This window comes from Rhinichthys klamathensis, unplaced genomic scaffold (genome assembly GCF_029890125.1).
Source record: "Rhinichthys klamathensis goyatoka isolate OS25496 unplaced genomic scaffold, OSU_Roscu_1.1 h1tg000029l_1, whole genome shotgun sequence".
NCBI classification, from domain to species: Eukaryota; Metazoa; Chordata; class Actinopteri; order Cypriniformes; family Leuciscidae; genus Rhinichthys; species Rhinichthys klamathensis.
The window spans coordinates 1,360,133-1,384,053 of record NW_026606579.1 but is presented as its reverse complement, the minus strand read 5'-3'; the positions used below and the strand labels follow the sequence as shown (position 1 = coordinate 1,384,053).

The window sequence follows — 23,921 nt, the reverse complement described above, 5'->3', positions numbered from 1 at the left end:
CAGAACATTGCCCAGTGCATTAAACTCCCTCCACGGTCTTGTTGTCGTACCACAGTGCATCCTGGTGCCATCACTTCCCCAGGTAAACAGCATACACGGCCGCCCATGTGATGTAAAAGAAAACGGGACTCATCGGACCAGGCAACCTTTTTTCCACTGCTCCAAGGCCTAGCTCTGACGCTCGCATTGTAGGTGCTTTTGACGGTGGACAGGGGTCATCAAAGGCATTCTGATCGGTGTGAGTTTTGATAAAATTCCTCCCATAACCATCACTAAAATTTTACAGTAGACTTTCTGTTGGCTTTGACCAGACGGGATAGCCTTAGTTGCCCTCGTGCATCGATGAGCCTTGGGTGCCCAACACGGTCACCGGTTTGTGGTTTGTCCCTCCTTGGAACACTGTTGGTAAATTCTTACCATTGCTGACTGGGAGAAACCCACAAGCCTTGCTGTTTCATAGATACTCTGACCCAGTCGCCTTGGCATAACAATTTGGCCCTTGTCAAAGTCACTCAGATCTTTTTTCCTGCCCATCTCCAGTATCCAACATGTTGATTGCAATAATTGATTGTTTGCTTACCATCTAATCTACCCAGACTTTAATATGTGGCCTTATTTGGAGATGATCAACGATATTCACTTCACCTGCTATGACTGGTCATGATGTTTTGGCTCTACATTAAATAATCTTGGATTAAGATCTTTGCTGATTCACCACCACCAGTATTTAATGATGCCATATTGCCCATTGCCCAATGCTATTGATGCATGATTGTAAATATAATGCTTTTATACAGCACTTTACATCATGTTATCAAAAGATTTGAGCTGTAGGTCAATGTTTGTACAAAGAAACAAAGGACTGTAAAAGAAAGTGCTAACACATTTTCTATCAATGATGTGAAAATGAATATTGAATGATGGGATCATGGACTTTATTGAAAAAAAAGAATTACAACTAGACATTTAGTGCAAATTATATTGATAAGTAATCAGTTGCAGCAAAAACATCAGTCTCGCCATGTGACCTCTACTTCATCTGTTCTGTACCTGAAAAACACAATAGACTGTTAATGAATGATCACAGTCACAGTTAAACAAGAGAAACGACTGTTATCTCGGGTCTGTATTTAATCTCAGCATGCAATGGAAAAATCAGTAGCCTAATGACAAAATAGCACTGTTATCTTTTATGGGAAGCAAAAAACATGCACAAAGCAAAACGTTTTATCAACTGAATGCCTAGCTTCAGGATGTGATGGTTATTTGTGAAATTGTTTACCTTTGTGTAATCCAGGAGTCTGACAGCTCTGTGACGTGACCCGAGCGGAACATTTCCCAACCGGCCTGTGCAATCATTGCTCCATTGTCTATACAAAACCTGAAGGCACGATATCACATGAAGAGATTTACAACCATGACACTGACTCAATGTTATGAGAACAAGCTATCATGAGTTCTTTCGGCAGTGACATCCCGAAAGAAGGCGATCCTTTCTCACCTCTCATCCGTGGCAAAGATTCGAGCACCTCTCTCCTTACACATGACCCCCATCATCTCCTGCAGACGCATGTTACCTACAAAAGAGCACGCATTCAGATGTTGACAAACCTGCAATGCAGAGACCCAGTCCTGCAATAAGACTAAACACACGTGTATTTCATGTGTAGCTCTTACAGCCGACTCCGCCGACGATCAGAACCTCCTGAGAGCCGCAGTGAGCCATGGCTCTTTCTGTGATCTCCACCAGCATAGCGAACAGAGTCTCCTGTCAATCGCATGCTATTTTTAGTCACTTCTCATAATCATAAATTAATGTGTGTCTTATTGGAAGCATGATGAGCATAGGTTCAAATACGCACTTGTAGGGAGAAACACAAATCCTCAGGTGTGCACTGACTTGTACTCAACATTTTGTGAGCAGCGTCCTGCATGTGAACAAAATTATTGAGGGAAAATAAGATTTTTTTATAGAACTGCAAACAGAATTTTAAGAAACAAAAGACATGCTTCTCCCAGCAATTCATCTCACCTCTATATAAGACAAAATCCCAGAAAATGACACATCCATACCCTTCACCGTGTATGGCAGCTCTATAAACTTGGTTCCCCTTAAGAATGCATACATACATTTACATGAATCAACCAAATGCTTTTACACAATTTGGATATTTAATGCTTGATCACGAACCATTAAAGTGCATGGAAACTTACTTCTTTGCCATCTGTTCAATGTTGTATCCAGGACTGGGATCATTTGATATCTGTGAATACAGGTAAAATCTTATAATTACACAAACCAAATCATCAAAATATATTTTCCAATCCTCCTACAAGGTTATCAACCAAACAAACATAAGATTCTACATATGTGTTTCGAAGTTTATTAAGCACTGACCTTGATGACCCTGGCAAACCGGTCCAGGCAGTTTCCCACAGCAATGTCGATAGTTTCTCCAAATATTCTGTAACGTCGTTCAGAATATGCAATAACCTGAAGAGAATTGCAATGTAATTCTTTCAAGGAGTGAAATGAAGAAGGATATATAATATTGACTTGTCTGCACTTGATATTATAGTAAATGTTATATATTAAAGTATATATTATACTAATTATAAAAAACAAATGTTTTGTTCAATGTGTAAGACTTTTCAATTCTTGCCTGAGTATTTCCTCCGCTCACATATAGTACAGTGGGGTTTTGGGCATTGGTGATCAAACGGCCCATTTCTATGTGCCCAATACAGTGGTTCACCCCCAGCAATGGCTTGCCCCACAACTGGGCGACTGTCCTGGCCACAACTGCCACTGTCACCAGAGGGGCCCCCATTCCTGGCCCTGTACAACAGAGATATTTGATGACCGGAGTACTGTGGAAAAATGCACAGTATTCTACAGGTAAGTGCAAAACCATTCACCTTTAGTGTACGCCACACAGTCAATGTCTGCAGATTTCAGCCCAGCTTCATCAAGCGCCTCCTGGAGGACAGTGAGAATCACACTGCGATGGTGTTTGGCCGTCTCGCCAGGTAGGAACCCTGAGAAGATCATAAGAAAGCAATAATAAAATAGTACTAAGAAATAATGGTGGCACCTTTTATATAAAATGACACTGTTCACTAAAGTTAAAGATTGACTGCTAAGGTCTGATGAGCTCACCTTGGCCAGGTGGGGTGATGTACGTGCGCCGGGGGTTTGACAGAACTTCCCCATCTCTGATGATACCCACACCAATCTTATTAGCACTGCCTTCAAATCCAATCACCACAGTCATTGTGTCTTCTTTGAGAATGAAACAGGAATCATTTGATTAAAAAAAATACTACATTCCTTTTTTTTCTCTCAAAATTCAAGTCTTAATGTAGGCTAAGTCCTGCAAAAGTGCTCTTCTTATGTTGTGAATGTAATATTAAACGAACAGGTTTAAAATATACACTTAATCTTGATTTTATACATATATAGGTATTGCATTAACTGTATATTATATAAATGGAGTTTAATTAATTCTGCTGATGTCTGGCTGTCACGGAGCTCTGTGGCGCATGCTGTTGGATAAAAGAGTCTGGTTATTAATAATATTGATTAAGATGTCGGGATTACCATGGGTTTGGTTAATTATACTAATGCATATACTAAAAATTATAATTTTGACTTGCTTAATCTCTTAATTTCCACATCTTCTTCACACTTACCACACACTCGTTGGCTGTAAGACCATAACAACAGTTAAAAGGGCTTTCACAATATGCCTGGATGAAATCGATGGATATAAGTGGGATAATACATTTTTTAAAGCAATATGAATGTATTTAAAATATATATATATATTTTTTAATTCCTTTCTAATGTAGCCTACTGAAAATAAATGTATGGTATTCATTTTTTTTTTACACTTATTTTAGTCAGGCAATATCTCGGGCACCTCTTAATGGGGAAACGTGCGCCTCATCCACACTGCAGAAAGCGTCGTGCCAGTCCGTGTAGAGTAGTTCATAGTCCTGCTCAGATTGAGCTATCAGTGTAATCTCAACTAAAGATTAAAGTGTTAGGTAAGAAAGAGATATCTGTATATAATGGAATGCAAATTTATATTTAAAGATTTTTCAGCTCGATCAATGTAAACATGTCCAACATCTGAGCGTGCGAGAAGTTGGTTCTTATTGTTTCATTCATTCAGGCCGCATTCTGTGGCCAATTTACCGACTGTTAAGTCAATTTTAGAATTTATATTCGTTCGTTATTTCAGCACACTGCAAGCATATGCATTTTGGTTTATGCAGTTTATGTAAGTTTTTTGATCGCTTGTGTTCGCACTAATTACGCTCTTACGGTCTTTGTTGTAGACGGGTGCATAGCTTGCAGAGCACGATTCATTGAACATTTACACATTCCATTGCGCATGTCCTCTCTTGTAGGTGTACGTGTGTGTGCCGTCAGTTTCTTTCGTGTGTGTGGTCTTAAAACAACTGTAAACATGCCCAAAAGAGCCAAGAAGAACGAGGAAGCTGTGGATGGGGAGACTGGCAATGGAACTGGTACAGTGTTTTAAAACCTATATAAGAAGAAGAGCTGGCATCCTCACAGATTACATCAGATAACATTAACCTTTCTGTCACAGCACCTGCAAAGAAAGAGAAAAAAGGGAAAGAGCCAGAGGCCCCAATTCTGTATGAAGATCCTCCAGATAAGATGACCAGTAAAGATGACCGTGCAGCCAACATGAAAATCACCTCCTGGAATGTGGATGGTCTGCGGGCATGGGTCAAAAAGAATGGCCTTGATGTAAGAGATCATATATGCATTCATGCATTCAACATTTAAAGTGCCCCTATAATGCTAATTTTAAGGTTCATAATTTTGTTTTAGAGTCTCCTTCAATCGATTTTCATGCATCCTAGGTCAAAAAGCACCTGAACTTTTTTTCTCACGTTTTTATTTGCTTTTTCCTCACAAGGATTTAGCCTCTCTAAACCTCTCTTCTCTGAGACCCTACTCTGCTCTGATTGGTCAGACAGCCCAGTCTGTTGTGATAGGTCTTCTCTGCTCTGATTGGTCAGATGGCCAAGTATTGGGTCTCTGTGGAACAAAAGTGGGCGTTTCTAAATTTGTGGGTGTTTATAAATCATGCAATGAAAATGATGCGCTTCACCTGACCCCACCCTTAAACCCTACCCACACTGTGTGTGGGAAAATCAGGTAACGTGGTCGTAAACACCCCTCTGTTTATGGCCTCGCCCACTGATCTGGTAACTCCTATTAGGCCCTGTCCCAAATGGCACCCTAAGCACTCGCGGTCTTCGACCTAAAATGACACATGGGACACCCTACGGTCTCATGGACTTAACGGACACGCGCACGCGGCAGCCATTGTAAGTCCACAAGACCGAAAGTGCATATGAAGTGTCCTCCTCTTCTCCATTTACACCACATCTGGGACCCATCATACAGGCACATGGTTTCTCTTACCATTACGATGCTGATGATACACGGCTCTTCCTCTCATTTCAACCAGATGATCCCACAGTACATTTTGGCATGGATGAAGGAATATCACCTGCAGCTCAACCTGGCAAAGACTGAGCTTCTCGTCTTCCCTGCAAATCCGTCTCTACAGCACAATTTCGCCATGCAGCAAGATTCATCCTTGTGGCGAGCAGGACGAGGCTGAGGGCCGTGAGGGAATGGCGCGAGACCGGTGCGTCGCGCAGGTGTCGCTCATCAGTAATCACGCCACCGGCCTCGCGCCATTCTCTCACGGCCCTCGGCCTCGTCCTGCTCGCCACAATCCTCAATCACCCCATCAAGATCGGGAGTAATATTTGATGACCAGCTGACCTTCACAGACCACATTACAAAGACCGCTCGATCATGCAGGTTTGCACTGCACCACATCAGGAAGATCAGGCCCTTTCATCTTCTTGTTCCTCATCCAGTCAGTGTCCTGAGATATATTCCTATATATGCATCCTCTTCACAATGACTCGCTTGCTTTATTCCTCATTTGTAAGTCTCTTTGGACAAAGGCGTCTGCTAAATGATTAAATGTTTCTGGCAGTTCAGAATTGGTTCTTTCGTTTGGGAGACAATAACTCCATTTATCTGCCCTTAGATCTTTGAAACTTTGCTGCGCTTTTATATTCGTAAACAGCTTTATATCACACTACATGATAGGTAATATACGAAAAAGTGTAAAAGGGGCACTTTTAAAACAATAGTGTTTTACATGTTTGTTATGGTCCTTCTTGAACACTCTAACCCATCTCTGTCTCTTTATGTAGTATTTGTGTTAAGGGGGTCGCACACCGGACGAGAAGCGCAGCGCCGCGTCGCGCAGCGCCTGGTCTTTAAAATTCTAACACATTATTCTCTATGAGTGTACACACACCGGCGGCGCCATTCGGCGTCTGTCCGCGGCGCCCAGCTACGGCTCAGGACCTTGTTCAAAACCCTGCCGCGCCACAGAGCGCCATTTGCATAGTTTTATATTAAATTTACATTTATTTGTCTCAAATCGTCGTTAATGTACATGGCTTCACTCCGTGTTGTTTTCACTCGGGTTAGCTAAACGCTAGCTAAATAAATACTATTGTATTATGTGACATAGTTCCCTAGACAACGGATAACGTTACAACAAAATAACAGACTCAACATGATAGACACTTTTACTTGATTAACGTTCAAACATCAGCTATTATTCAATGAACATAAAAAAATAAATAATAAATCAAGATAAAACACACATCGTGCAGCTCTTCTACCAGGAGTTGATTAAAAATTGTGCTCGCGCGATTAGAATGTGTGCGATACCTGGAGTTGTCCTAGACGTGGCGCGACGCGGCGCTGCGCTTCTCGTCCGGTGTGCGACCCACTTTATTCTGTCGAAATGGACCATTTTCCACTCCTTTGTTGTTGTCTGCTTGCAGTGGGTACGTAAGGAGGACCCAGACGTGCTGTGTCTGCAGGAAACCAAGTGCGCTGAGAAAGCCCTGCCGTCTGATATCACTGAAATGCCCGAGTATCCACACAAGTATTGGGCTGGATCAGAGGATAAAGAGGGTTACAGTGGAGTGGCCATGCTCTGCAAGACCGAACCCCTCAGTGTCACCTATGGTATTGGTAAGTGTTACAAGGGATGTTATTCTTGTAAAAAAAACGTATTATTATTATTTTTTAGTAGTATAATGGCTCGTTTCCACTGAGGCGTACGGTACGGTACGGTACAGTACAGTACAGTACGGGTCGGGTCGGTACAGCATGATCCGGCTAGTGTTTCCACTGCCAACAGTACCCTTACTTGATAGGCGTGGTGTTTGCCGGAAAGAAGCGATCGACGTCAGAAAGCGACATAGTAAACAACAATGGATGACAGACAGCAGATCTTGTTCTTGCTTCTCGGCATGTTTGTCACAAGTAACAAGCGCTGGCATTACGCGTTTCTCAATACCAAGTAGCCACGCAAAGTCCGACTCAGGAGATGACTCCCGAGGACGCGAGTCCAGTAATTCTGCTGATGGAACAGCGCGTTCTTGAATGCGCCACTCAGCTCGCTCTGCTACTCTGGTTATGTACATTTTAGGCAACAATAAAACGAAATATGTTATAAAACACCACTCTGGTTCTTTTCGATTTAATTTAAATACATTTTAAACATTATAAGGACACAAATGTGGTTCAGGCAACGCATAGCCTATTGATTATATTCACTGCATGTATGTAACGTTATATTTATAACAAAACTAAATATAAAACACAACCCTGCCTCTTTTCGTTTAAATTTAAAAATATTAAATATATTCCAGGCAATGTATTGCATATTGCATTGGTACAAATGTTGCAATAAACAACATTACAGATGATCTTGTAATAAAATAAAAAAATGACAAAACTATCTATTTTTGTTGAATTTCAGTTTTATCAATAATAGCCATTATAAAAGTATAAGTAAAAGGTACAAAAAGATATACAGTAAAGCTTTAATAACAAAGCAAACAATTCAGTCAAATATACAAATTCAGCGCTCAAATATATGAAACTTCACTTAGCTTTCTGCCAAAACTATTGGCCAGGGAACGAATTATAGATTCACGAGACCAAAGATCGCCTGTTAGGTCTGTACAAGACGAATTATATCTCATGTTTAACCACTACAGAGACGTCAGAGTCAGCGGCAAACATCAGAATGACTAGCCGGGGAAAGGCTGCTCCAGGTGGGGTGCACGAGCGCCGAGCGTCCGGTGATTGCTTGGAATGGATCTTCAAATTATCATAAATCTATAAATAAACCACAGATTTGAGCTTTAAAAAACTACTTTCTCGCCTGAAAAACTCTTAAAACTACATTTCGTGACACAATAACAGTAGTATATTTCAACTGTATGTTTCTAATGCCCTTGTAGCACGTGCAAGTGACGATACTCTGTCAACCAATCACCGTTCTGCAGTGAGTCTAGCTCCACCTTTTAGTACCGTACCACTGTGCTAGATACCCCAACGGAAGGGTACCCAAAAAGTGGTACGGTACGGTTCGGCTTTTTGGTACCATTCACAACTTTTGACAGTGGAAACGCAAATAATTGCGTACCGAACCGAACTGTACCGTACCGTACCACTCAGTGGAAACGAGCCATTAAAGGGATAGTCCATCCAAAAATTAAAATTCTCAAAAATGTAAAGCCATTTCAAACCTGTATGTATTTATTTTTTCTGGGTAACGTAAAAAGATATTTTGAAGATATTATGGAAAAAAATACAATGGAACTCAATGGGAACTGAAACTGTTTGGTTATAAATCTTTCTTCTTTTGTGATCAGCAGAAGAAAGAAATACATACAAGTTTGGAACAACTTGAGGGTGAATAAAAATCACAGAGTTGTAATTTCTGGTCGGATTATCCCTTTAAAGCTGCAGTCCGTAACGTGGCGCTCTAGCGGATAATAAACAGAACTGCATGCGTCTTGCGGAAGAACATTGTAGCCGGAGCTACTTCTCTCTGTTTATGTCTATGACGAGTCATGCAAGTGCTGGGCTACTCCGCAGTGCTACCAATAGTCACAATATAAACACTTATTATTATTATTATTATAATAGGTGTACCATAGTGATTCAGGATAAGATAAAAACACGGTTTGGAAAATGGATTCATCATGTACTCGCTTATTATATAAATTGTGTACATTTTGAACACAAAAAAAGTTACGGACTGCAGCTTTAAATACTAGTTATTTTGTAGTACAATAATATTGTTGCGACAGTAATATATTTCTTCTTTATTAGTTCAATTCTTATAATTTTAATAATATTATATTGTCAGATTGGATTGGAGAGAAATTGGTTTTACTTTTTTGTCCAGAGCTGATCACATGCCTGGAAACCCACATTTGTCTTTATGCTGTGTGATTTAAAAACATTTTTTTTAATTATTATTATTATTCATCAGTTGCTATTCTTTTCATGGAAAAAATATAAAAGTGTTAAATATCATCAAATTTTTTACACTCTTTTCCAGTTTTCTGTAAGCTTAATATCTCTTTCTGCTTGAAAATAGGTAAAGAGGAACATGATAAAGAGGGTCGAGTTATCACTGCTGAGTTTCCATCTTTCTTCCTGGTCACGGCGTATGTGCCCAATGCCAGCCGTGGTTTGGTGCGTCTGGACTACCGCAAGACCTGGGACGTGGATTTCCGGGCCTACCTGAGCAGCTTGGACCAGCGCAAGCCCCTGGTGCTGTGTGGCGATCTGAATGTGGCCCACCAAGAGATCGATCTTAAAAACCCCAAGGGTAACCGCAAGAATGCAGGCTTCACCCCAGAGGAGCGTGAGGGCTTCACTCAGCTTCTTGAGGCCGGTTTCACCGACAGTTTCCGGGAACTGTATCCGGAGCAAGCCAATGCCTACACCTTCTGGACCTACATGATGAACTGTCGAGCCAAAAACGTCGGCTGGCGTTTGGACTACTTTGTGCTGTCGGCCGCATTGCTCCCGGGTCTGTGTGACAGCAAGATCCGAAACACGGCCATGGGAAGTGACCACTGTCCTATTACCCTGTATTTGGCTGTGTAGGTGAGGTTTCTCAGGGCCACAACCATTCAGTTCCATAAAGAGAGTTCACATTTTAGTGCTTCATGCATATACACAGAAGGGTCTAGTCAGTCCTATTAGTCCTAGATTAGCATTTTCTTTCTAAATACCAAATACATGTCCAAATATAGGAATATGTGTGCTGCAGACATATATTAAAAAAGTCATGGTTGGTTAATCAAATTGTCTTGAAGTTTTGCAGCTGTAACGGAGGCCAGCTAGTAGTTGCCAATATGCTGTTATTGCTCTCTTGAAATCGGATTGATAGATTGTTTTGACACTAAAATGTTTTAGGAAAATTCCTGTTATCTAAATGACAACACCCTGCCAAACTACTGTAATAAACATTGTCTCAGTGCTGTGATTATAACAAAATGTTTTGAAGCTTGTAAAATACCTTGACCTACGACGATGTATGATGTGAAATGATGTTTTTTGGATTTTGTCTTTGGTGCTATTTTAACCTTTGGATTTTACAAGACACCCAACTTAGTGAAGTTAGTTGTAGTTAAATCTTACATATATCACATAAAGATTTGAAATAAAGTAGTTTATAAAAAAAAAGAATAAGTCTCCGATCTTAATTTTTTCTTTTTTGTTAAACCGTATAATTCTAATTAAAGTCATTTAATAACAAACATTGTGTTAATATATAACGAGCAGTAGTAAAAATGACATTAGTTATATTTTCTTTTAATACAATACAAAATCCAACATTTATATTGTTGTCCAATCTTTAGTGCCATAATGGTAGATAATAATTTAATTATATTATTTACTTGATACTTAAGCAACAGAGGGATTTAAACTGCTGAATTATAAATTATATGACTCATGAACGTCAATTACGTAACGTTCGCCAATGGCAGGCGTAGACGTGTGGCTTATGAATATTAATAAGAACACGTGATCGAAACTCCAGGAAGGTTACCAAAGCAACGTTGGTATGATCAAATTAAGTATTCATGAGCTAAATCCATGGCCACATCCTTCATAATAAAAGCCTGTAAGTTTTTCTATTTTTAAAATATGAACATAAATCCAGAATGTTTCTGAACTCCTTGTCCCAGACCAGTCTAGATGAAACCATATTAACTGTGAAAAGCATACAAAACAATCGCGAGTCGAAAGAATGGTTTGGATGCTGGGTTTGTGAGATGGCCTGCGCAAAACTAGCATAATGTGGTTTTGCACCACCAGAGGGAGAACTCGAACTACACTGTAGACCAGACCAAAGCGGATTAGACCGGAATCTGCGTCGTTCAGTCCAGTGTTTTGAAACGAACGAAATGGTCAGGTGGAAAGCCCATCGAAATTAAAAAGTATTCCGTTTTATAGCGCCTTTCTTCTAAATTATGTTACACTGCTTTTTAAAATATTAATTTCGAGATTTTTTAAAGTTGATTGAAGTTGTAAACAATGGAAGCTCTGTGGACAAAAATCGAAGGTGAGTAATTTCTTATCCTATGTCTTTTTGGAATAGATTATAATTATTTATTTTAAAATGGCAATGCAATTATAAAATAGGCTAATTTAAATCCAGACTATAAAGTCAAAATGGGTTCCTAATGGTCTTCTTTTTTTTGTTTTGTTTTTATCAGACCCTCTTTCATTGATTAGCTTCATGGTTCCACCCTTGAGGTTACTGTCTGCAGCCATGTGGCAGGTGACAGAACAGAGACAGGTGAAGCACTATAGTATGCTGGAGGAGTTTGTAATCATGGTGACAGAGACTGTGCCAGAGCTTCTAAATGACCATCAAAGAGCTCAGCTTATACTTGGCTTAAGAGCAAGGGTACGAAATGTCACAGTACACAACAACATAACATTTAGGATCCACCATGTAAAAGATTAATGGCTTTTCAGTTTCTAAAGAGGACAGTGGTTCCAGTATTGTATCTGTTATTTTGCACAGCGTCTTCTGGAGCTGTGTCGGGGTCAACATCAGGTCAACCTGGAAGAAATTCAGCTGCACATTGATCAAATCCGTGCTCCTTGTGTCAACAGTGATGAGGTCAGTGAGGTCAAATCATCCACATCTGGAGGTTGTTGACAACGCATGTTGTCTGCTTGAAACATCACGTTTGTGCTTAGGTTAAAATTCAAGCATATTTCTGCAGGTTGTTGATGAAGACATGGAGGAATCTGAGGCTTGCTTCTTGGACCTCATTCGGACTCTTATCAGCAACCCCAAAGAGAGGGAGCATTTCTTCCAGGTTACAAACACATAAACATGGTCACACAACTCACTTGGTTTTTGCTGTATTTCTTCCTGTGCAATGATTTTTTTTTTTTTTTTTACCCATTGCAATTAACAGAACATTTTTCCAGATGAATACGGACCCAAATTTGACAAAACCCTACAGGAACTTATGGAAGACTTCCTCCTACAGCTGGACCGGATGATTTCAGTCCCAGACCTTTCACAGGTACATCAAGAAACATCAGTAAAGAACACTTACTGTGTTATTTCTCTTACCATTGGTTTGATTTTGTTCCTTAGACGGTCTCTTGGCTCAGGGCCTGTCCGTCTCTTCTGGAGGAATGCATTCATTCAGTTTCGGTCCCGAAGCAAATGAAGGCCCTGCTTGAACGCCACAGAGCCAATGGAAATCTTCAGGACAATGGTAGAAGTTTTTACGTTAAACAGTGCCATATCTATGTAAAAGATTATATCAGATGCATTATGTGAATACAAGAAACAACTCTGTGACAGTTTCAGTCAGTTGCATCTGTGTTTGCAGTTGTAAATCAAATGGCTTATGCAGTCAAAATGACAATAGAACAGTTTCACCAATGAAACCGGAATTACAAAGGGACAGTTTCATTAAGGTGACAGTAACTAAACTTTAAAAATGCAATCAAAAATGCAACAATTTGAACATTTATGTATTCTGCCCTACTACTTTCAATTAATTACTCTCCCCAGAAGCATTTTTGTTCAGCTTTCTTACTTATATATCACGTCCATCCGACACCTGGATTTGTAATTTGAGGTTTAATTTGTCTCTTTGTTGCAGCTCATAACAGCTTTACATTTTCATCGCAATCTCTCCCTCCGCTGGTTCGAGTCGTCATATCCAGCGATCACACAGAATCTGGCGACCCGTCTGAATCGGGAGCCGATTTTGATGGTCAAAACAAAGATGATTGCCACACTGATCTGGATACGCCCAGCTGCAAGTCTAAAAAGAGAAAATTCAAAATAGATACAGAGAGAGAAGATGAAGAGGATGATGATGATAATGATCAAAACTGGCCAATCATGGGTGCCCTATCTAGAGAAAAGAGGAACAGTTATGATGACAGCTCTATTTGTGAAGAGCTGAATCAGACACACACCAAAAAAACCTCGAAAAAATCCTCTAAAAGGAAAAGAGACGACAGTGCAGAAGTGTCCAGAGAGTTTACATTTATCAATCATTTGGGGGCATACACAGGTCAGTTCATTTTAAAGGGGACCTATTATGCTTTTTTATGCTTTCAACTTTCTTTAGTGTGTAATGTTGCTATTTGAGCATGCAAAATGTCTGCAAAGTTACAAATTCACACCAAAGGGAGTTCTTCTCTATATCAGTTTCTGAACTGAAACTCAAGACTTTGTAAAAGGCCATAATAGTTCCTTTTCAAATCTTCACTTTAAATTCCACTGTTTTCATTTATTAGTGGTGCATGCTAAGGCTTCATGCAAAGTATTACACTTTAGCTTCTACCCACGACACCTTAGCATCATGAAGATGACTTTAGCTTGTGCCAGCACTGCTAAAAATCTAGTTTAATAATGATAAAATGAGCAACTGAGCTGATTTACATGCTTTTTTGCTTTATTTACCCAGAAGAATCTTCCTACCAGACCTCAGATGCTTCAAAAGTTCCTTGGTCAGAGGAAGAAACGTTCTGTCTCATTGACATATGGGGGAAAGACAGCGTCCAGCGTAGTCTAAAAGACTGTGCCCGCAACCGACACATTTTTAACCTCATCTCTAAGAAGATGTTCGAGAGAGGGTTTACCAGAACAGCAGAGCAGTGTCACACCAGGATAAAGCGCTTAAAAATGAGCTTTCGACAATGCCATGAAAACACGTGAGTTAATTCAGAAAGTGTTATTTTAGGTTTTGTTATAGTTTAGTAATGTAGCTAGCTTTTATTTTTATATTTTAGTTTTCATGTTAATTTGACTTAGTTTAAGGTTTTATTTATTTCTATTCTAGTAAATGATGTTAGTGCTTATACTGAAACTTTCAGTTTATTGTCAAGGCAACATTTCTAAGTTTTTTAACAAATTTTTATATTTTATTTTATTTCAATTAAAATAAATGTTTTTAATAGTTTTATTTAATGATAAAAACCCTGATTTGAAGTTGACATGAAATCAAGATAGACTCTGTTTACTACCTTAATGAATGTTTTTGGTTTTATTGTTATTATTGTGAATGTTATTTAATGTTGACTTTAAATAAATATTTTAGGGCCATCCATTTTGCAACAAATAATTGTGTGTATAGTAAAAAAAAAAAAAAAAAAAAAACTTTTTACATTAGACATAGACATGACATCCACTACACTACACTACACACTACAAAAGTTTGGGGTCCGTCAGATTATAATTTTTATTTTTTTAAAGAAGTTAAATCTTTTATCTTTCAGTAAAGAAACATTTCATAATGTTACAAAAATTCTATTTCAAATTGTTTGCATCATCTTTGCATCACAGGAATAAATTACATTTTAAAATGCATTCAAATAGAAAACATTTCTTTTAAATTGTAACGGTATTTCACAATATTACCATTTTTAATGTATTTTTTATCAAATAAATGCAACCCTACCGACCCCAAACTTTTAAACAGTAGTGTATATAAATTTTTTAAATGTAAGAAACCTTTAAAAACTGAATTCTGATTTTTTTTTTTTTTTTTGATTATAACTGAACTGAATCTGTGTTTGTTTGGCAGTGTGAGAGGAGAAAGACCGGAATGGAAGTTTTATAATGTTCTGGAGAAAATTATCTGCCGTAAAGACTGTACAGAACAGGAAGAAAGTATTAATGATGTCACCATTCCAGAAGAATCCTCAGAACAGCAGGCAGAAGACGACACTGATTGGGATGTTCTTGGTCATGTTGGACTAGAGGGTACTAACATTTTCTGCACATAACGTATGAACTATATTAGAGTTGCTGTATTGTTGACCAAAGTTTCACTTACACCCTCTCAAGGCACCAGGAATATCCCATGGACAGACCTGGAGACGCAAACCCTCATCAGGATCTGGGGAGAAGACAAAACCCAGCGGGAGCTGCGAGGGGTTCTCCAGAACGGACACATCTTTGCCATGATCTCCAAAAAGATGGCCGCTCACGGTTACGTCCGAACAGCAGAGCAATGTCAAAGTAGAGTGAAAAGACTGAAGCTGTGCTTCAAACAGTCTCACGAGAGTAAACAGTGAGTGCTTCAGCATCTTCGACATCATTGTTAAAGGGATAGTTCACCCCAAAATTAAAATTCTTTCATTAATTACTTACCCTCATGTCGTTCCAAACCCGTAAGGCTTTAAAAGTCTATAAAAGCCTAAATTCAATCTGTTCATCATATAAAGCGATCGAGGCTCATCAGAAAATTTGGACTAAACAGCTCGATTCTATATGGATTAGTTTTACGATCTCTTTATGAAGTGTCAAAGTGTCAGTTGCTTAGCTGTCAATGGACGGACAGAAAGCTCTCAGATTTAATCCAAAATGGGTTTGTAATGACATGAGGGTGAGCAATTAATGACACAATTGAAATTTTTGGGTGAACTAACCTTTTAACAAAGTCCTGATAGAGGAAAAGCAAAACTTCAGGTCACTTAAAAAAAAAAAAATCTAGTGAATATAATTTAATTTACAGAGCACTGTTGTATTATTTTAAATAACTGAAAGTGCTATTCTTTAATTCTTTTTGCAGCACTGAGGGAAAAGAGCAAGTTGAATTTAAATTCTATAAACAGATGGAGAGAATTATGGCTAATGAAGAGTCATGCTCATCACAGATCAAAGAGGAGGAGTCTACGGACATCGAATACCAGGTGTACAAATACCAGGAAATAGGTATCTGTTCGGTCATGTTACTCTCCTGTAGACTATTGTTTTGTAATACACTACTGTTTGTGTACTGTTAATGTTTGAGGTCAGTAAGAGTTTTTTTTTTTAAGACTTTTTTTTTTCCCAGCAAGGACACATTAAATCAAAAGTGACAGTAAATATATTTTTAATGTTACAAAAGATTTCTATTACAAATAAATGCTGTTCATCAAAGGATACTGAATAAATGTATCACAGCAACTTTCCACAAAAATATTGATCAGAACAACTGTTTTCAATTTTAATACTAATCATTAGAATGTTTTCTGAAGGATCATTTGACACCGAAGACTGCAGAAATGGCTGCTGAAAATTCAGCTTTGCCATCACAGAAATAAATTACATTTTAAAATATATTCAAATAGAAAACAGTTAATTTAAATTGGAATAATATTTCACAATTTTTCTGTTTTTTTTCTTTCAATTAAATGCAGCCTTGGTGAGCATAAGACACTTTTCCCATAAGCATAAAAAAATCTTATGGACCCTAAACGTTTGAATGGTATTGTACTTATGTTCAACACAAAGAAGACATGCTGCTTGATTTGATGATCTAGCCATTTCAGTTTGCATGGATGGGGATTAATACATTTTTAAGCATGATATAATTGTCCAAAAATGTCTAATACATGTGTTTCATGTCCTCCTATGATCAACCTACACAGAAACCACAATGAACTGCATGGATGATAGAAAGAAGGTCGCCTGGTCCGATGCAGAGACGCTGATTCTCCTACAGTTATGGGGTAATGAACAGGTCCAGCAGAACCTTCAGCGTTGCCCTCACAACGGCCCCATCTACTCAGAGATCTCTGAGAAGCTGAACGCTCACGGATACCTGCGCTCCGCTGAGCAGTGCCATACCAGAATCAAACGACTCAAAATCAGCTACAGGCAGTGCAAGGACAGCATCAGGTCAGTGGCCGACTGTATTCAAGAGACATTTATGTTATGCAGCACCAAATAAGAGAGCAATCACATTAGCACATCATTTGTGAATATGGCCTGAGCACTAAATATAATTTTTAATGGAATGTGCATATATTTTCAGTGTGTTTTTTTTCTTTCTGTGCAGTTCACCTGAAGCTGAACGTGTAGAATTTAAGTTCTATGACCTGATGGAAGACATTTTTCGAAAGAAAGCTTCATCCAAAGTGTCTGGAGATAATGAACCCAACAATGACATGAAAGCAGGTACTTTTATTAAAGGGGTCCTATTATGCTTTTGTACATTTTCAACTTTCTTTAGTGTGTAATGTTGCTGTTTGAGCATGAAAAAGGTCTGCAAAGTTACAAAGCGAATAATCACTCCAAAGGGAGTTCTTCTCTGTATCAGTGCACACTGTTTCTGAACTCCCTGAAACACCTCGATTGTAGTCTTGAATTTTCTTTTCCAGGAACAAACACGTCACAATATTCCTCATTTAAATAATTCTCGCCCAAGGCATACACAGAAAAAAGGGGCAGGGCCTGGTTGAGTTAGTTAGTAGTGAGTTGAAACTTACGGATATGGTAAGGGGTAGGACATTTCCCCAACATGCTCGAAGCGATTGACCAATCATAACACACTGGTCCAGCTGACCAATCAGAGCACATTGCGCTTTTCAGAAGGAGGGGCTTTATAGAAACAGGAACTAAAGAGAGCGTTACTGACAGACTGGGAAGAGAGGTGCTGCAACAATGTCAAATATGGCATTGTCTGAGTCAGTAGCCACTTTCAAGAAACTGCTGAAGACGTATCTTTTTCGGCAGCACTTGATTCAGTAGAACTAACACTTTCTCTTCTCTTCTCTTCTCTTCTATATAAAAAAAAAAAAAAAAAAAAACTGCACTAAAATTAAACTGAGAGGGGTTATAGCACTTACATATTGTTGTCCTACTGTTAGTTTAACCGCTTCTATTGTTCTCATTTGTAAGTCGCTTTGGATAAAAGCGTCTGCTAAATGAATAAATGTAAATATGGGGAAAATAATGTTTTTTTTTTAACATTCAAGCTTGAAATCCTATTTTAGTAGATCCCAAAAACAAAATCAAGACTTTGAAAAAGGGCATAATAGGACCCCTGTAAACGTCTGTGCCAGATATGAAATGTGTATTATTTTATTATTTGATATGTGTAATTTTATAACATATTACATAGAATTAAGGGTTTATATTACAGTACACTTGTTTTTGATAGAAACCCCAAAATTATTTTGTATAATACTCGTTTCTAATAATCCAGTTGAAAATAACATGTTTCCTTCTGTCAGACACGTGCAGCAGGGTGGACCAGACAGCATCCTGGTCAGACTCTGAAACTGTAGCTCTAATAGACATTTGGGCGGAAGATGAGGTGCAGGAAGCCCTGAGAGGATCCGTCCATAACGGCCACGTGTTTGCTAATATAGCAGAGAAACTGAACAGTCAGGGATTCTTCAAAACACCAGAGCAATGCAGATGGAAGATCAAGAACCTGACAAAGAATTTCCGACAGTGTTACGAAAGGAAAAAGTGAGTTTGGCTTTATTTTTGCTTGTTGACTTTGAAAATAAAATGGATGAAAAGTTTAAGTGTTTTTTTTTTTATCTGAGGTTTAATAATGTCGTCCATATTGTTCTCATCTAGATGTGGCATAGAGAATATAGATTGTAAATACTATGATAAACTGGAGCAGGTTCTTGGCGATGAGGCCTTTTCCATGGATGTCTTTGATGAACATGATCAGGATGCAGGTTTGTGACTTTGAAGGTTGTGTGTTTGTTCGTTCACTCATTCACTCACGTTTCGGGTGAATCTCAAAGGTCACATTTCACCCCCGCAAAAAAAAATATGAATTCTGGTTTAAATTTAGGAAAATTAAACTTTTTTAAAAAATTGTTTACCTTGGATGTATTCAAACCAATTGTAGGAGACTCCAAAACAAAATAAGTAACCTTTAAAATAGCGCAATAGGTTATAATTTATTTCTGCATTTACGCTATGAATAGAATGAGTGTTTTTTTTCATTACAGTAATGGGAATTGTGCTTAACTATCTTGAAAATACTGTCACAATGAAAAAAAAAAAATCATAGGCTTAATTTTCTTGAAGCAAAATGCATAATTTCTTATTTCTCTCATTTAACCTAAACTCTTTATCCACTGGTGCTTCCTCAGAATACCAGCAAGCAGCCATGCTAGCCGTATCTGAATCAGGCAGGAAGATGACCTGGTCCGACCGGGAGACGCAGGCCCTGCTGGATATCTGGGGTGATGCCCGTGTGCAGCACAGCCTCATGTCCTGCCCGAAAAACAGGCACATATACAGATATATTTCAAAGAGAATGATAGCACTGGGTTTCACCAGAACGGGTGTCCAATGCCACTCGCGTGTAAAAAGACTCAAGTCCCAGTTTTACTACGATGGGTGAGTGAGTTATAGTCTGTGATGACTAGTTCTTAAAGGTTATGTTCAGAATTCAATAGTTGTGTACTGTTTGCGTGTGTGCTATTCTGAACATAGAGGTATACTATTTTCAATACTGTTTCTACTTTTTATTGTGTTTTTCAGCAGGGAGGAGTGTAAATTCTATGATCAACTGGAGCAGATTATTTTAAAGGACAGAACATCTGATGACCAGGACATCAGTGAGCTGGAATCCATAACTGATTCTGATTCAGGTATCAGTCTGAAAATTGGTCATGCAAATGATGTTCTTTTCTCTTCTTTTTTTAATTTAATAAATGTAAACATAGGCCACGTCTACATTAATCCAGATACATTAGAAAACTTTTAGTTTCAAAATGCTTTGTCCACACTAGTGTTTTCCAAAAGTTTCTTGTCCAAACTGAAATGTTGGAAAAAGCTTAAAGTATGTCAGAATTTTCATGTATTAATCACTATTTTTTATTGCTAATGTGTGAACTGCTTGTGACGAAACTTAAAAAAACAAGTCCTTCGTTGGATGTCTATGAAAGCCTGTATACTGATTTTTTTTTTTTTTTTATGTGAAGGACTTTATGTGAAATTTTCTGTCATCTTTGCAGGAATGTAAATATGAAGATTGTACAAATTAACTCTTTCCCCGCCAGAGTTTTTGAAAACAGTTGCCAGCCACCGGCAGCATTTTTTAAAATCATTTTCTCAAAATTTTCATGGCCCCCAGAATATTTTGTTGTATGAAAATCTGAACATGCAATATATCAAAAGAAAGAACAGAGCCTTTGCTTTTAAACAGTGTGTATAATGTGTTTTATTCTAGCTTCATAAAAAATGTTTTAATCCACACTTGAATGTGGGTAAGTTTCATAAAAAAGCAACATTTTGAGCAAAAAGCTGAGAAAACATTTTTGTCAAAGACTACGTCCGGATCAGATTCAGAACGATGATCAAAACATAAATTGGGTAGATCTCATAATATCAACACCCCCAAAGCTTGCACAGTCCTATAACACTTTCTGGGTCGACATTTCATTCTGTAACTTAAGCAGTTTTGATTTATATGCTGTTTAATGTTGATGATAGCGTTATTTTGCATATACATTTGCTTACATGTGCTATCGTTTGTTTCTGCTGCTTCTTCACATGTCTTTTGATCTGGAGATTTAGTACTCTTTTAGAAGATCTGTAATCTCACCCCCTACCGTATAACAGTGAAAATAATGAAACTCTGAAAGCCGGAAAATTTCGTCAATGGTGAGGAAGCGTTGTCTCACAAATTACGGAAATTTCCGTCAATGGTGGGGAAAGAGTTAACATTTATTTTTAGCACATAGCAGGCACATACTAGTATAAACGTGTCATCGTACCTCCATTTTCACAGTCAACACTACAACACAGAAAAGGCATTTTGAAATGTATCCACTTTGGAGAGCATGATTTCAGTGTGGATGGAAGGTACAAGATGCGTTTTCAAATGTATCCGGATTAATGTAGATGTACACAGTCTCCCTTTCCAACTGGGATCTCTATATAAGTTCTTCATGATATCAGAAAGTTTGAATATAATTTGTAAGATATGCAGGTGATGCATCTGGACCTGTGAAATGTGTTTGCGTGTCCAGACTCTTTAGCTCTCTCCAAACCTCCGACTGTGGACGGGCCGAAGCTGGCATGGGGTGACAGTGAGACACACACACTTATATCCATCTGGGGGAGCGACCCTATCCAGGAGAGGCTGAAAGGTTGCGTCAAACGCAAACCTGTTTTCCAGCAAATCGCACTGGTCATGGCTGAGAAGGGCTACAGCAGGACAGACGAACAGTGTCGCTCCAGGATTAAAAGACTGAAGGCCAGTTACCGCCAGTGTCTTGATAATTACAGGTAGATACAACAACTTTGACCTCAAAAATGGAATATTAAAATATACTAATTAAATTTAAGAATTACGTATATATTTCTTTTTTCTTTTCTCAACCCATAGAAATGAAGGGGAGCAGGTGGAGTGGAAGTTCTTCAAGCAGCTAAATAAAATATTTGAGAAGTACCCTCTAGATGAGACTGAAACCACCACGGCTCAGGAGCCAGAGACAGTTGGGAGAAAAAACCCTAGCAGGTCTGCAAAAGCACAGAGCTCAGGTGATTCTGAACTGCAAAGATGTTGTCCTGATTTGATCCAAAAGGAACAGCAAAAATAATGTGCGTAGAGGCATCAAACTACAAATGGAGAATGAGGAGAACGTATTTTAACATTGAAAATGTACATACTTCACATTTATTATGTCAAGTGTATATGCAAAGAAATGTTTTTACCAGGAAATATACACTACCGTTTAAAAGGTTTGGGTCTGAACGATTCTTTTTTGAAAGAAATGAATTGTCTTATTCAACAATGACACATTAAATTAATCAAAAATCAATTTCAAACAAATGCTGCTCTTTTGAATTTTCTACTCATCAAAGAATCCTGAAAATAAATTATCCCAGTTTCCACAAAAATAGCAGCACAACTGTTTTCAACATTGATAATAATCAGCATATTAGAATGATTTTTAGAGGATCATGTGACACTGAAGCCTTGTATCACAGGAATTAGCCTACATTGAAAAATATATTTTTTTTTAAACTAGAAAACCGGTATTTTACATTTTAATGTATGAAATTTTAACAATTTTATTTCACAATATTAGTTTTTAGAATATTTTTCATGAAAGAAAATGCATCCTCATTTCAGACTTATTTAAAAACTTTGAACGGTAGTGTATGTTTGAGAAAAACACATTTTACTTGTTGGTGATCAACCATATTTTGTTACTGCACTTTCTCTGTCTGACCACACTACACTTGTGCCCCTGAATTACCTCTGGAGGGAGAGCAAGACTCAAATTCTTCTGTATATCTAAGCTTAGGAATATAAATCAGATCTGACAGAGGTATTTTCTGTCATGTGGACTGTGGAGGATGGATTAAGGACACACACAAACCTTTAATTGTCTGAAATCCAAGCAAGAACTTGAAAGCAACATAAATACAGGACCTTAGATGTTCAGGTTCTCTCTGAACTCTGCATTCATATATATGCACATCTGAAAGACATTTGCCTAATGGTGCTATTGTCATGTGGTCATGTTTTCACAGGGTAAAATCTAACACTGAAATGTAATTAGTCTCAGCTGCTTGGCAGCTTCAATAGTGTGGGAATGGGATGGCTTTGAAATTGGATTTGCATAGCAAGATATGACCTGCATCCTGAAGCCACAGTTCTATTACTGAACAATTAACAGTAAGTAGTAACAGGAATTAGAAAAACCAAGTCTGAATTTGTAACAAATAGCCCTTGTCTAAAGTATTTTAGAACATAATGGAATAACTGGATGGAATTCTTCCTGGTGCAGACTGATTTCTCATCTGAATGCATAATCTTTCCAAAAAAGAAACTTCCAGAAAATGGATTTGTATTGTATATTTGTATCATAAAAAGAAACAAATTTGTGCTACATGAAAAAAAAGAACACTGAAAAGAATTTCCATTTTGTACAAAAGCATCTGCTTTTAAATTATATTTGCGAGATTTAACAAATTAATATATATATATATATATTATACAAATGTAAGTTACTGTTACACAGGATGATGCCAAAGGTCATTGCCTAAATCTAAATCTCCATTAAAGTTTGTACCCAATGTGTATTGGCATTAGCCAAATTAAAGGGTCAAATGAAAATTCTGTCACAATTTACTCACCCTCATGTCGTTCCAAACCTGTCAGATTTTCATTCATCTTTATTCCAATCTGAGAGATTTCTGTCCTTCCGTTGACAGCTACACAACTACCACTTTGATGGTCAAAAAGTTCACCAGTAAATAAAAGCCTAAATTAAATCTGTTCATCATATAAAGCAATCGAGTCTCTTCAGACAACTAGGACTAATACTCTGGATTCATATGGATTAGATTACGATCTCTTTATGAACTTTTTGAAGCTACATGGAATGTCAATGGAGGGACAGAAATATCTGATTTAATTAAAATATCTTCATTTGTCTTTTGAAGATGAACGACAGGTTATCTTTTTTTGTTGAACTAACCTTTAAGATCAGAGTCAGTAAAGGACGTTTGTGAACAAATACACATTGCATTGCTCAGTGATAGTGAAAGAGTGGACAATGTTATTGTTACAGCTCTTCCAGACAATATTCAGGAGTGAGTTTATCCAATATGCTTCTAAATTGTCCAAGGTGGACAACCATTTAGAATTGTTTTTTGTTTGTATTTTTTTTTTTTTGTGAGTTTTAAATCCCAAATTGATTCTGTTCTTAGGCG

The 23,921-nt window shown here is 38.0% G+C and overlaps 3 protein-coding genes across 5 annotated transcripts; 2 read left to right on the top strand and 1 right to left on the bottom strand.

The window, feature by feature from the left end:
• Positions 1-918: 918 nt before the first annotated feature.
• osgep (O-sialoglycoprotein endopeptidase) lies at positions 919-3,740 on the bottom strand. The gene is made up of 12 exons (XM_056245228.1): positions 3,694-3,740; positions 3,161-3,283; positions 2,920-3,039; positions 2,664-2,839; positions 2,399-2,494; positions 2,215-2,264; positions 2,033-2,111; positions 1,863-1,928; positions 1,678-1,768; positions 1,502-1,577; positions 1,283-1,381; positions 919-1,050 (listed from the first exon to the last, which is right to left on the bottom strand). The coding sequence occupies exons 2-12, from the start codon at positions 3,273-3,275 to the stop codon at positions 1,011-1,013; spliced, it is 1,008 nt and encodes a 335-aa protein (XP_056101203.1). The 5' UTR covers positions 3,276-3,283; positions 3,694-3,740; the 3' UTR covers positions 919-1,010.
• Positions 3,741-3,916: 176 nt separating this feature from the next.
• On the top strand, positions 3,917-10,160 carry apex1 (APEX nuclease (multifunctional DNA repair enzyme) 1). Its single transcript, XM_056245229.1, has 5 exons — positions 3,917-4,050; positions 4,417-4,536; positions 4,620-4,783; positions 6,925-7,117; positions 9,546-10,160. Exons 2-5 carry the CDS (start codon positions 4,476-4,478, stop codon positions 10,058-10,060), a joined length of 933 nt encoding a protein of 310 aa, XP_056101204.1. The 5' UTR covers positions 3,917-4,050; positions 4,417-4,475; the 3' UTR covers positions 10,061-10,160.
• Positions 10,161-11,201: 1,041 nt separating this feature from the next.
• Positions 11,202-21,988, top strand: zgc:113263 (uncharacterized protein LOC503753 homolog). Of its 3 annotated transcripts, none has more exons than XM_056245225.1 (19): positions 11,202-11,525; positions 11,680-11,873; positions 11,994-12,092; positions 12,199-12,294; positions 12,397-12,507; positions 12,582-12,705; positions 13,099-13,518; positions 13,915-14,161; positions 15,034-15,212; positions 15,297-15,522; positions 16,024-16,166; positions 16,865-17,114; positions 17,275-17,393; positions 18,452-18,692; positions 18,807-18,913; positions 19,337-19,586; positions 19,734-19,840; positions 21,224-21,482; positions 21,583-21,988. In XM_056245225.1, exons 1-19 carry the CDS (start codon positions 11,498-11,500, stop codon positions 21,794-21,796), a joined length of 3,414 nt encoding a protein of 1,137 aa, XP_056101200.1. In that variant the 5' UTR covers positions 11,202-11,497; the 3' UTR covers positions 21,797-21,988. The 3 variants fall into 3 exon arrangements, with proteins under 3 accessions (XP_056101200.1, XP_056101199.1, XP_056101198.1); XM_056245224.1 differs by having other exon boundaries at positions 11,203-11,525; positions 13,918-14,161; positions 19,731-19,840; XM_056245223.1 differs by having other exon boundaries at positions 11,205-11,525; positions 19,731-19,840; positions 21,583-21,987.
• Positions 21,989-23,921: the final 1,933 nt, after the last annotated feature.

Excerpts from the sequence above, each read along its gene's own strand:
- osgep (XM_056245228.1), bottom strand. The coding sequence starts at position 3,275 with ATGACTGTGGTGATTGGATTTGAAGGCAGTGCTAATAAGATTGGTGTG. Across the intron at positions 2,495-2,663 it reads TGAGCGGAGGAAATACTCAG|GTTATTGCATATTCTGAACG; the intron begins GCAAGAATTGAA and ends AATTCTCTTCAG. Across the intron at positions 1,382-1,501 it reads ATCTTTGCCACGGATGAGAG|GTTTTGTATAGACAATGGAG; the intron begins GTGAGAAAGGAT and ends TCGTGCCTTCAG.
- apex1 (XM_056245229.1), top strand. The coding sequence starts at position 4,476 with ATGCCCAAAAGAGCCAAGAAGAACGAGGAAGCTGTGGATGGGGAGACT. Across the intron at positions 4,537-4,619 it reads GGAGACTGGCAATGGAACTG|CACCTGCAAAGAAAGAGAAA; the intron begins GTACAGTGTTTT and ends TTTCTGTCACAG. Across the intron at positions 7,118-9,545 it reads CAGTGTCACCTATGGTATTG|GTAAAGAGGAACATGATAAA; the intron begins GTAAGTGTTACA and ends GCTTGAAAATAG.
- zgc:113263 (XM_056245223.1), top strand. The coding sequence starts at position 11,498 with ATGGAAGCTCTGTGGACAAAAATCGAAG. Across the intron at positions 12,508-12,581 it reads CAGTCCCAGACCTTTCACAG|ACGGTCTCTTGGCTCAGGGC; the intron begins GTACATCAAGAA and ends TTTGTTCCTTAG. Across the intron at positions 17,394-18,451 it reads CAACAATGACATGAAAGCAG|ACACGTGCAGCAGGGTGGAC; the intron begins GTACTTTTATTA and ends TCCTTCTGTCAG.